The sequence below is a fragment of the Xenopus laevis genome, chromosome 3L (assembly GCF_017654675.1).
Source record: "Xenopus laevis strain J_2021 chromosome 3L, Xenopus_laevis_v10.1, whole genome shotgun sequence".
NCBI lineage: Eukaryota > Metazoa > Chordata > Amphibia > Anura > Pipidae > Xenopus > Xenopus laevis.
In genome coordinates this window covers 39,805,372-39,819,357 of record NC_054375.1, presented here as the reverse complement: position 1 = coordinate 39,819,357, position 13,986 = coordinate 39,805,372, and the positions used below count along the sequence as shown (strand labels likewise).

The window sequence follows — 13,986 nt, the reverse complement described above, 5'->3', positions numbered from 1 at the left end:
GGGGGGGATTTTTACTTATTTCCACTGGGTTTATTCTACAATGAAGCCCTGTGGGGTCTATTCAGTTCTACATGCATGATTAGAGTTTCTCACAGAAAAAAAAAATCACCCAATTTCTATTTGATTTTTAAAAGTGTATTTATCAAATGTGGAACTCTAATGGGGGAATGCAAAGAGCAAAAAAATTAGCACAAATAAAAAAAGTCTAATTTTGCAATGTAACTCTTTCTTAAACTATAACATTGCGAATTTTAATTGCACATTGCAAATTTTAATTGCGAGTTGGCCACTTTTAAGAAGTGTGTAAAGGTGTCTTAAACTTTTGGAGCAAACATAACAACTGGTTCAGTAAGAAGTTTTATTACATTGCGCATTGGCGCAAATTATAAAATTCGCAAACCTTCTTCCACTGTCAGGAGTGGTCGCTAAACAGTTTCCGGATTTGCAAAAGCTATATTAAATTCGCACAAAGTCAAATTTATTCGCACAGAGGCATAACTTTTCGCATTGTGCATATTTTTTTTCCGGTACACACTTATTACATTCCTTATAAGAGGCCGATTTACCAAAATTCAGATTTCTATCTTTTTCACAAATCCTATATTTACATTTTTTTTAAATCCCTAAAAATTTGACATTTATTACGTGTAAAAACCACAAAAAACATCAGCAAGTAAAAGTAGTCTAGTTCCTATAGAATTCAATAAGAGCTGCATTGACCCGATTGGAGATTTTTTATTCGCTAGTATTAGTCCAAAACACTCAAATCTTTAGAGGCTTTAGAGATATTTGGTGAATTGTTCAGCGTTTCCTTCCATTCATACAGTGTTATATTATCATATTTTCATCCTTGAGTTTTTCATGATATAGTCCCTAATACAATACATTCATTTGGTTTCCAATTATGTAGACAATACTGTAGTATACTGTATATTGTAATTCACCAAACTAGTTTGTTATCTATCCAGTCGATCTTTAGCGCCCTATATATGTATTTAGACTCAACGTCTTAACTGCTCTTACTTGGTAACAGGTTTTTCCAACTACCATCCACAGTGGCTTAAGGTGTGGCCATTGACGCGCAGTTAATATCGTACGAAACAAATTTTCATACGATATTTGGTGCGTGTATGGTGGGAAAAGAGCCGACCAATATCAGCAGAAGACTTGAATATCGGTCGACAGGGCTGGACAGAAAATTTTGATCAGATGCCTTTGAAGGGACCCAAACATCGGACATTGTTAATGCTGAATCGTCAGATACAGGTAGAATTCTATTGTTTCTACCTATATATCTACCTGTATATCAGACGATTCAGCTCTACACGTGTGTTGGAAATGGAAAGATCTTTTCCAAGATAGATCATTTGTTACGTCTATGGCCACCTTTACTCTTGCCTTTAAGCTTTCTTGAGCTGAACAAAAACCTTTGTCTGAATTATAACTGTACTACAATCCTAGTACTACACAACGTAACATTTTCTTTTAATATTGTCAAGTTTTTATATTGTATTATGTTGTGAAGTACATTTTGACTGCCACAGAAAACTGAAAAATAAAGTTATATATGTATAGTGAATAATTTACCCCCTATTTTATAATATAAGGATACTATTACCAAAGTTTCATGCCAATATAAATGCACAAGGCCACACACACACACACATGCATAGAGGCAAGTGGGGAGATGAATTATCAATGATCCATACACAAAGGAACACATTAGCCTTATTTTAATGCATTGACAAGTACATCTAAAGCAAATTGAAGAACTTGCACACAGGGACTCTTAATGGCATGCTTAGACAGCAGAATAGAGTTTAACTCACTCAATGGTGTAGGTGTAAACATAAAAAGATTATAATTTTGTTAGCAATATCAAAGTTCTTTTTTTTTATCTTCTATCATATTTTTTTCTTTTCATTCCATGCTCAGTATAACAAACGGATTTCAGCCTGTTTAGTAATACATCCCATTAAGCATATACTTTATTATTTACCCAGTATTAAAACAAATGCTTAGTTAAAAAAAAAAAAAAGTTAATGTAATGAAACACTCCTATTTTTGGACTACCTTCGTCCCTGTTGAAAACTTAGTAGCATTACTTTTGTGATCATTAATGCTTTATCGTATCCTGCAGACATTATTTTAAAAATGAATCAAAGAAGGTGACATAATGGCTCATGAGTTAATGCTGCTGTAGTCTGTAGCACTAGGTTCCTGAGTTCAATCCTGACAAGGGCATTATCTGCATAATATAAGATTCTAGCTTAGACATAATACTATTTATCCGGCTTAACAATAAAGTCCTCCTTAAGGTTTTTGTTATCTTTCCTGTACTTTACAGTATTGATAGTAATGCAATTGTAGGCATGAATATTTTTATTTGTGACGCACTTCCTGTATACCAATATGGCAAGGTAATTTGGAAACTGGGAGGGTGCAAATTAAGGCTTAGGTTACATTAGCATATTGCAGCTGGTGGAGTTAGAACTCAACCTTTAAAGGAGAAGGAAAGTCATTTCACAGTTGGGGGTGCCAAATGTTAGGCAGAACCAAGTGAATGTATTTACTTACCTGAAAACCCCGAGCTAGTATCCTATCAGCAGAGAACTGCACCGGCCCAGGGTTTATACCAATGAGCACTATGGAGCGATCCTCTTCTTCTTGCTTCTCGCGGCTGCACATGCGCATTAGAGTGAAAAGTCGAACTTTAACTAAAAAGCCGGCTAATTCATTCTACTGCGCATGCGTCTGCCCCGGGAAATGTGAAGAAAGAAGAAGCCGGAAGAGTATCGCTCCGTAGTGCTCACTGGTATAACCCCCGGGCCGGCGCAATTTTCTGCCGATAGGAGCTCCGGCTCGGGGTTTTCAGGTAAGTAAATAAATTCACTTGGTTCTGCCCAACATTTGGCACCCCCAAGTGTGAAACGACTTTCCTTTTCCTTTAATGGGCTTTAAGGTCATTATGCAATAGAATATAGAATATATTATATGAATGTTCTCCTTAGAAATAGTACACTTTTGTTTTCCTTTCTTTCAGCCAGTATCTTACTAATAGTTTACGATCATGTGCACAGCATTGGTGACCAAATACATTTAGCTATACATATTTATATATTTCATTGATTTTTGGTTCCTGCATCCGCTACCCGTGTATTAGTCACTTAAAGGGTTTGTTCGCCTTTCAAACACTTTTTGCAATTCAGTTGTTTTTAGATTGTTCCCCAGAAATAAAGACTTTTCATTTTACTTTACTTTCCATTATTTATTTTTGTCTCTGGTGTTTGAGTCTGGCAGCTCAGTAATTCAGGTGCAGACTCCAAACTGTTACAATTGTGCAACATTGAGTTGATACATTTCTCAGCAGCATCTCTGGAGTATCAGCAAGTATCAATTCTAACAGCTGCCTGTAATGAAACCCAGAGATTCTACTCAGCAGGGACAAATATAAGAAATATATCAACTAAATGTATCCATTTAGAACAGGGTCGGCGACCCCCTCCCTCCCAGAGCTGCTTCAGAAGGTGAAAACACTTTACACTTCAATATTAGAAAAACAGTGACACATCGAAAATAGAAAGTCATTGGAAAAAGTCGTTATTTCTGGTGAGTTATCTGAAAACAACTAGTTGCTTGAAGGTGAACCACCCCGTTAACATTTGTGCACCTCAGGAACTTAGTCAGGGTCAGTTTGTTTCATTCAATTCCATACAGAGCCCAGCTAACAAGCATATAAGTAGTAAAAGCTAGTTTAGAAGAAAGATCATTCTATCAACTCCGTTTTTTAATATTTAATGTTCCTCATTTTCCTAATGTGCCATTCTTACAGGGGAATGTAATAAAAGTCGCAAAGAGCAAAACAATTCGCACCAATAAGACTAAAAATCCACATCTCGCAATGTAATATTGTTCCTTAAACTGTTATTGCATTGCGAATTTTAATTGCGCATTGCGAATTTTAATTGCGCACTCATAAGAAGTGCTTGAAGGTGTCGTAATCTTTTGGAGCAAACATAACGACTTTTTCAGTAAGAAGTTTTATTACATTGACTGCGCATTGCCGCAAACTATAAAATTCGCAAACGGTCTTTCACTGTCGGAAGTGGTTGCTAAACAGTTTCCGGGCTCGCAAAATCTATATTAAATTCGCACAAAGCAAAATTTGTTCGCGCAAAGGCATAACTTTTCGCATTGCGAATAGTTTTTCTGTTTGCGATTTTTATTACATTCCCCCGTTAGTGTTCTATGCAAGTAACATTTCTGATCAATGTGATTATGACTAAAAGCTTACACCATTGATGCCATTATACTGGCTAGGTGCCAACTTTCAAATCTTTAGCAACTGGTATTGATTTTCTCTGCAAAGATGTCTTAAACAAGTACTTCAATTTATGTTAGCCTTTGGTGGCAATGAAAAATCCTCTGCATTTATCTATTACATTTTTTTCGCAGTTATGTGGTCTACCCCTGGTGAAAAAAAAAATACTTTTTATATTCGCCATCAAAAAAATTAATTAAAAAAGTTCATTTTTGCAAAATCAGCTGAATGTTTTGGTTCGGAACTGATTCCCTTCGGTCAACTAAGGGCACTTCCTTTTTGGGCACTGAAGCTGTTCAATATGACGATAAATCAACATAATTTAAATGAATTCAAATTTTAACATTTTGAATCAATGCTGCACCGTGGTGTGAGCAGAAAGTAGAAACGGATATGAAATGCTCCATTTTTTGTAGCTTCAAATGTTTGCAAAAATAGAGTGACATTAAGAATTCCTACAATTAATAATGTGAAGAATTTCCATGCTGACATATATAATGTGGATATAGAAACCGTCAAATGATTATAAATCCAACCTGTAGTGTTCTAGCTAGGCTAATGGATTGGCTTGTGGATTTTAAGATTTGAAATCACTGTTTAAATCTTCTGCCGAGTTGTGTAACATTCAATGTAATATTTTTGGGTGGCTTTTTGGGAAGGAAGACAGGGACCTATTATATACCTATTTAGCACAAGCTGACAAATGTGAGGCCTTGTCAGGTTTTTTTGCCTCCCTGTCCTCAGTTTTCAGAAGTCCATTCGCTCACAATACCATAAAAGAATAAAAAAATTCAAATAAAGGCTTGTCATGACCCAATTCAGCGGCGGCAAAATGCGCTCGCTGTACACGATCACCAAAACTAAAGGCTACAATTCTGATTCAATTTCCTTTCTTCGCTCGAAATTTTGCTTGCGTGCCCATCTCACGTCATTATTCAGCGTCATCATATAAGTTGCTAAGCACCACAAAATCTTTCTAAGATTTTCAATTTAAAGCATCTTATCACAGGATACACCTGCAAGATATGTGTGTGTGTGTGTATATATATATATATATATATATATATATATATATATATATATATATATATATATATATATATATATATATATATACATTATATATATATATATATACACATGTGAGCTCCATGGCAATAGTTTGAATATAAGAATACACAGGACAGAATTATTCATGATTGCTTTTGGATAACAATCCCTAGATCCTGTCCAAGCCCAGAGTGGATTTTCTTCGATTTCTAATGCCGTGTTGAACCTGTTAACTCCCTGAGCTGCTTTCTAAACAAGGGGTCTGTCTTTTTATGTTCCGTGTACTTAACGGTTCAGCTGAAATAGATCTGTTCTGCCAAGGCAGATATATCTATATATATGTATGCCATTTTAGAGGCTCATTCAGATCAGAGGAAGGTCCTGTTGTTAATTAGCTGTAACCCTGCACTGTAGGAGGCGATAAAAAAAAGAAAGAAAGAAATCACTTCACCGGTTCTGACACTTTCAGCAGGGTGCAAGAAAGAGCAAGAGGGGGGAATAAAAGGTAGGATTTCTTTTCTCTCCCTCTCTCTCTGCAGCATGAAAGGATGGGAACACACACACACGCACACATTACAAGCACGGACAAGAAAAAAGAAATCACAAAGTCAACTCACAGAATCTCCAATTCACGAAGCGCTCGGAAGACTCCATCTTCTATGCAGCTGATCTGGTTGTTGTCCAGTTGCCTGTAGGAAGGAAGGAAAAGTCAAATAAAGGGACGGCTTGGTAACAAAGCTGCTTTAGAGAACCAGGGTCCAGGCTTTCTTGTCACTAAGGTGTCCCCCACCCCCTCTGCAGTCTTTGCTCATCAACCAGGAGGAGGCTTCGCTTGTAGACTGCTGCTCTTTCTGTTCATACTGACTGTCTGAGAAAGCTGCACTGTAGAACACACTGAAGCCTGACAGGTCTCAGTAAATATTAATTGCACATTTTTTTTTTTTTTTAAAGAAAGACGGGAGTAATTTCATTACATTAGGGCATCCAATCCATTACAAGTCTTTACCATCATGTCAGTGATACAATTTCATTAAGCTAAAGGCCCGTAAATCATGTGAGGTCACTTTGCTGCCCTCTGCGACCTCCCAGAATCCTATTTTTTTTCCTCTCTCTCTTTTTACTGGAAGTTGCAGTCCTCTGTCCTGACACCATAGTAAATTTCAAGGCTTTATCTGCCCGAGAGCTTCAAGGGTGTCTGGGGAATAGAGCAATACAAAATTAGACCCAACTAATCTAATTTTATAGCTCTTTATTATTCAAAGCACCAAATGTCTGTGGTTGTACAAAGGCTGCGTGCATTGCCGGCTGTCCCATCTGGGAAGCAATTCCACTGAATATGTTTCATGTTCTGTTTCACAGTGAGTATCCTAACAAGCCACAATAAATACTTCTTGGTGAACATCTTACCACTAGGTCTCTGCTGCAAGTTTGGTTTCATTTTCGAAAATACAGTACATGCACCAGCTCAAGTGCTTAATACAAAACGAGTAGTCACTTTTTATTACCATTTACTGCCTTTGGATCAGCTACTGAGAAGAGCAGTAGGATCAGAGTACCTACCACCCAACAGAGCTAATAGACTGCAGAATAGAACTTTGAATAGAACTCATACTTCCCAACTGTCCCGATTTGAGCGGGACAGTCCCGATTTTGACAGCTCAACCTGCAGTGCCGGCTTGCTACTGAAATGTCCCGACTTTCTCTTTGATGTCCTGCACTGAACAGCCAGAAAAAGATACAAAGTTTCTTATTTAAAGGAGAATTCAACCCTAATCTTAAAAAACCCTACCCTAAATAGACCCCCCTTCCTCCTCCCCCCAACTTAAGTGTTACCCTGGGCAAATGCCCCTAGCGTTTTACTTCTAGGCATCGGAGTTCAAGGGCGCCATCTTCAGCCACTTTGGTAGTCTTCGTAATAAGACCAGCGTTTCGCCAATTTTCGTGAGTTTCAGAGCATGCTCAGTTATTTGCGAAACAGAAAATGTATCCAACTGCACATGAGCCGACATGTCGATCCCATTGCGAAGAAAAGAAGACGGCGCCCGTGAACTCCGATGCACCGATGGGTAAGTAAAACATATGGGGCATTTGCGCGGGGTAAAACGGGGGGAGGAGGGAGTGGGGTCTATGTAGGGTAGGCGTTTTTTAAGTTTAGGTTTGAATTCTCCTTTAATAGTCTTTTGGAAGAGCCCAGAATAGCCACCAGGTGCACTTGGATACTTTTACAATAAGCAAATAAGTAATTGTAAAAATTTAAGATAAGCAAAGAAACAAATGTAACAATTTAAGATAAGCAGGTCTCTTGGGGAAACTAACTTGTAGCTTAAAAGGCAATTTCATTAGCAAAACTGTAATAACACATAAAAACCATAGAATTTGTGTTTCAAACTTTCATAACCTGCCAAATTTTGTAAAATGAACATACTTGGGGGTTGAGGACACAAAAATGGGCTGTGTAAATCTTTTTGTCCCTCTTTCTATTTCAAAAATGTTGGGAGGTATGGAACATGTTAGAAAAATGTGGTACAGGTGACTCAAAATTTTTCAAAAAATTAAATAAAACTATATATTTTAGCAAAATAGACTGTATATCTTTGTTCTGAACTGATTCCACCTGATATAGTAAGAGCACGTCCTTTTTGGGCAAGACATTGTTGATAAATAATTACTTTAATTCTGAATAGTCTTAATTGCTTACCTTTTTGCATCTATTGTTAATAAAGTCTACACGTTGGTGCGAGCAGAAAGTAGAAACTGAGGTGAAATGCTTCACTTATGTGGATGTAGTGACATTCAGGGGCCAATTTATTAAGCCGACACTTTTTCAGATTGAGCTTGTTGACGTTGCTGAAAAAAAGGTGCAACTTTTTTGGGATCTATTATGTAACAAAACTGCGGCCATTACGAATGTGAAAATACTCCTACTAAACCGTGTCAATGGCAGATGTCCCTTTTATAACTGAAAGATCTTGCTTTGATTCATGGTTTTAGAGGTTTTCAGGAGTTTCTTACTCTGACTTTTGTGCCACAATACAAAAAGTCGTAGTTATTGTGCGAGAACTAGGGATGAGCGAATTTGACCCGTTTCGTCAAAAATTTGCAGACGGCTATATGCCGCCAACGCCCATTAAAGTCATAAAAATTTTGTCGCGTGGCAAGTCTATGGGCGTCATTTTTTCACCGCAACAAGGTGAAAAAATTCACCCATCCCTAGAACTCAGGTTTCTCAACTTTTCTGCGACTTTTCACGTTCGTACTTTTTTTATTCAGATTTTTTAATAAATTTCATGACATTTGTGGTTTTAGTGAGTTTAGTCATGGTTTCAAAACCCTCTAAAACCACTAAAATCTGACCTTTAATAAATAGGCCTCTCAGAATTCATACAAAATATTAATACTGTAAAGATATTTCAACCTGATATAATATGTGCTTTAAATTTACTATTTCCAGTACTGTGCCTAATATGCACAACTCCCATTTTACAAATCTGGTGCTGAAGAAGTTTCCTTATTACACTTGTGCTGCCAAACAATGTCATTATGGATTATGGCTTCAGATGTATGTAATGCACAGTCTGTATGTTTTAATGTAATTGATGCTAAAAACGAAATTAAAATTTCAACGCATAGAGACAATGAATTAAATAACTGATTTAATACTGTGATTGCCTCATATCATTTTTATTTTATTCCTAGAGTACTTTTGGATATTGTGCATGAAGGTCCCCTGAATAAGTGACGAGTAGTCTGATCCAAAACCCATGGGAGTGAGGGCTTAACTATGGGTCAGGTGGGTCAAGGCTGCAAGTGATATATATATGTGCTGGTTCTGGTGGGTGGTAGAATCAGGCTGCATTAAGTGAAAGTAAACTTTCCCCTTAGCTACTAACATTTTGACACTTTAGTGTCATTGCTTTTTGTGATGTCTCTGGAAGTTTTTGCTCAGGTTCCGGTTAACAAATTTGCTGGTGAGCCAGTCAGGATGTGGGTTGTAAACAGGTGGGTTAAGTTCAGGTTCTATTCATTGCATTGCTTTATTAAAGGAGAACGACAGTCTTCTTCCACTTGGGGGGTGCCAAATGTTAGGCATCCCCAAGTGATTGTATTGACTTACCTGAAAACCCAGGCCAGTGCTCCTATCAGCAGAAAACTGCACCGGCCGGGGGCTCTACCAGTGAGCACCATGGAGCAATCCTCTTCCGTCTTCTTCTTTCTTCAAATTTCCCGGGGCAGACGCATGCGCAGTTGAATGAAATAACCTACTTTTTAGTTAAAGTTCGGCTTTTTGTTCAACTGCGCATGCGAGGAAGATGGAAGAAGATCGCTCTGTGGTGCTCACTGGTATAACCCTGGGCCGGTGCAGTTTTTTGTTGATAGGAGCACTGACCTGGGGTTTCAGGTCAATACAATCACTTGGGGATGCCTAACATGATTTATGGACAAAGATTAAGGGGGTTATTTACTATACCTAGATTATTTTTTTCTGGTCAAGGTTTTTTGACCAAAAACTTGAACTTTTAGAGGAAAAAAAACTTTAAATTTTTGGAGAATTTTTATAACCCTAAGCTGCTAAAAGTCAAAATCTAAAAATCCTCCATTTTCAAACCTGCCAAATTCAAGTATAAATCAATAGCAGATTACAATCTGACGATATCTTGATCTGCACTGGGTTTCATCCAATTATCTAAGAATTTGGTTTTTTTGGGGCGATAACCTGAATCAGGCAACTAAGGTTCTAGTTTTCACTCGATTTTATCAAGCCTTTTCCCGACTTTTTTTTAAAGTTATTTTTTTGATAAATAAGATAAAATTGTGCATGAAATTTGAATTTTACTAGATAACTCCCTAAATCATGTCTGAGAAAAATGTGTAATTTTAAATTTTATTTCACAAATATAGCCAGTGATTTCACCATAACAAAAGCTTTTGCAGTAATTGTATATGGTTATACTTTTTCAGTATTACATTTAGTAAATTGGTCATGGAGCAGAAGATACAGAGATAAATACCATTTGCTAGTAATTTAGTGCAATGATTAGAAACAATATACTCTGTCATACCTTTGCTATTGAACACATTTTTTGTGTATATTTTGGACATACATTTTTTTAGTATACTGTATTTTCCACTAGTAACATTAAAGTTTAATAAGTTTTGTTGAACATGTTGCCTCTCAATTTTCACTAAATTGTCCTTCCAGGGGGCAAATTGTGTAACTGAGGCTATAACTACAGTCCAGCCCGGTTACAGAATGTACTTTTTATTGTCAAACAATTTTACAGTTTAAGTCAGCACCATATTTTATTGAATTTGGCTATATTAGAGGCTATTTCTACTAAATGCCTATTGCTGAATTACAATTCCTACCAGACCAATGGGAAGCCAGGAGCTAAAGGTCTTATGGGGCTGCCAAAAGCACATAATTTATATTATACATATTTATATTATTTTATACTGTCAAGCCTCACTTTTATTTCTGGAAATAATATATTCAGACTGGTCAGGTATTTTTTTTTTTTTTCTTTGCCAGGTTTGTTTAAAAAAAAAAATTCCATAATGTCAGTTCATGAATGGCCTTTAACCCTCTTAGCTGTGCTTTTTCTATGTGCTTTTTATTCTGTGCTGACATTTAACTTGACATCAGCTGGGCCAACAGCCCCTTTATGCTTTAATTCCTTTAAATTCAACTATTTTGTAAAAAAAAAAAAAAAAAAAAAAAAAAAAGCACCTGCTGCTGGGCAAACAACACTGTGAAACAAGAAACAAAAAGTTTGGGAAAACCATGTACAAGTGTTATTTGTGAATAAAAATAAGCAATTTTAATATTAGTAATACAAAAACCAATACTTATTGGTTATAATACAGTTACACAAACAAATACAAATTTATTTTCTCTGCTACGGTTTTTCGTTTTGCACCCTACGAGGGGATCATAAATCATATTAAAATCTTTGTCTACAGGTTTTAGTAATCCATATCAACAATTCAGCTTGTAATATTTACTGAATTTAAAGAAATCATCAGTATATCAGATTATCCTATATACTAATCAAAGGCCTATCTATGTCCCGAGTGGAGGGGAGGCAGATGCGCACGCAACTTCGGTTAAGGAATGCGCGCGCAACTTCAGACGAAAGACATAGATGCGGCCTTCGATTAGCAGATGCACGCGCAACTTCAGCCGAAGCCTTCGATTAGCAGATGCACGCGCAAGAGTTGGACACTGCTGCGCTTACCTGCGGGACGTCATGTCAGGCCTAGGCGCTCTCTTCACAGGGAGAGTTCAATGAGCGAGCGCCCGCTCTCCTGTCGCTGTTTCCCGGCAGCTGTTCCCGATACACCCGGCTCCCAGCAGCGCGGCTTCATATACAGATCCGGTCACCCCCCAGCTCACATTCTCCGGACACGCCCACAATGACACCATAGCCCCTTATGGTATCCGCCCACCTATTCCATAATAAGCGCAAAACCCAGGACGGGTTAATACCCGGGACTTTTGCCTTTGGTTTTGATGCTCAACTGCAACTTCCACCAACTCCAGCAAAACCGCAGCTTCGCAATTAGTGGTCTAAGGCGCCACCTAGAAAAGACTTTCCCTGACAGATTGACCAATCGCAGCGCTGACTGACTTGCAGCTGTAGAACGCTGCTCGCTTATTGGGTAAGTGCTCACCTTGCGTCACGCTGACATGCGCCCGCCCCTCCGGAGTCACGGTCCCTGAAGGGAGAGGCAGTTAAAGGGCCAATGGAATTTTCACCTGTGTAGTTTTCTGTCTCTCTGTGATGTAACAGTGATTATCAATGCTGCTATTGCTTTGCATGGAAACAATACCTGAAGTTGCCTTTGAGTGTAGGGGACAGAGCAGAGATCCTATATATTAATCGAAGGCCTATCTATGTCCCGAGTGGCGGGGAGGCAGATGCGCACGCAACTTCGGTTAAGGAATGCGCGCGCAACTTCAGCCGAAAGACATAGATGCGGCCTTCGATTAGCAGATGCGCGCGCAACTTCAGCCGAAGCCTTCGATTAGCAGATGCGCGCGCAACTTCAGCCGAAAGGTTAGGATCTAGGGAGGCAGATAGATGCGGCCTTCGATTAGCAGATGCGCGCGCAACTTCAGCCGAAGCCTTCGATTAGCAGATGCGCGCGCAACTTCTGCCGAAAGGTTAGGATCTAGGGAGGCAGATAGATGCGGCCTTCGATTAGTAGATGCGCGTGCAACTTCAGCCGAAAGGTTAGGATCTAGGGAGGCAGATGCGCAGATGCGCGCGCAACTTCAGCCGAAAGGTTAGGATCTTGCGTACCTGCGTGGGTGGCACCACGCTGCCCAATCAACACGCACCATTCAGGTCACAAGGGTCAAAGCAAACTAATCCGCCCACTGAACGTTTGTATATTCCATTGCGCCCTTTCTCCTCAGTTAAATCTCCTCAAGACTGTTCATACAGTGTGTTGTTCCTCACTACATCTCTCTGCTGAAGCCATCAGGGGCACCATTTGGAGATACAGCTACTAAACTAGCACAACCACTGCCAGCAGCTACTCCACTGCCTCTGTCACCAGTGCCGACTGCCAGCAGCTACTCCACTGCCTCTGTCACCAGTGCCGGCAGCTACTCCACTGCCTCTGTCACCAGTGCCGACTGCCAGCAGCTACTCCACTGCCTCTGTCACACCAGTTAATAAACTGTCTGCCTCTGTCACCAGTACCGGCAGCTACTCCACTGCCTCTGTCACCAGTGCCGGCAGCTACTCCACTGCCTCTGTCACCAGTGCCGACTGCCAGCAGCTACTCCACTGCCTCTGTCACACCAGTTAATAAACTGTCTGCCTCTGTCACCAGTACCGGCAGCTACTCCACTGCCTCTGTCACCAGTGCCGGCAGCTACTCCACTGCCTCTGTCACCAGTGCCGACTGCCAGCAGCTACTCCACTGCCTCTGTCACCAGTGCCGGCAGCTACTCCACTGCCTCTGTCACCAGTGCCGACTGCCAGCAGCTACTCCACTGCCTCTGTCACACCAGTTAATAAACTGTCTGCCTCTGTCACCAGTACCGGCAGCTACTCCACTGCCTCTGTCACCAGTGCCGGCAGCTACTCCACTGCCTCTGTCACCAGTGCCGACTGCCAGCAGCTACTCCACTGCCTCTGTCACACCAGTTAATAAACTGTCTGCCTCTGTCACCAGTACCGGCAGCTACTCCACTGCCTCTGTCACCAGTGCCGGCAGCTACTCCACTGCCTCTGTCACACCAGTTAATAAACTGTCTGCCTCTGTCACCAGTACCGGCAGCCACTCCACTGCCTCTGTCACCAGTTCTGACCACGAATTACCTTTTAAACTTAAACGACGACAATTCCCTGTTAAGGCTGCATTTGCCATGACAATCAACAAATCACAAGGACAAACATTGGATAAAGTCGGCATTTACCTATCTGAGCCTGTGTTTGGTCATGGTCAACTTTATGTTGCATTTTCATCTTTTATGAGTGCAGCGTTCATCTGATGTTAAAGTCAAAATTTTAAGTACAGCTCACCAGGGAGAACTCATTCAAGGACAGGAGAACATTTTCACAAAAAATGTTGTTTATAAAGAAATTTTTCAGTAACACTTT

General features: G+C 39.6%; 1 protein-coding gene across 1 annotated transcript in view; it reads right to left on the bottom strand.

The window, feature by feature from the left end:
- Window positions 1–13,986, bottom strand: part of LOC108710233 (slit homolog 3 protein) — a 406,008-nt gene that overhangs the window by 137,257 nt on the left and 254,765 nt on the right. Inside the window, exon 6 of the mRNA XM_041586150.1 lies at window positions 5,989–6,060. Coding sequence (XP_041442084.1) covers window positions 5,989–6,060 — 72 coding nt within the window. The remainder of the gene's footprint in view (window positions 1–5,988; window positions 6,061–13,986) is intronic.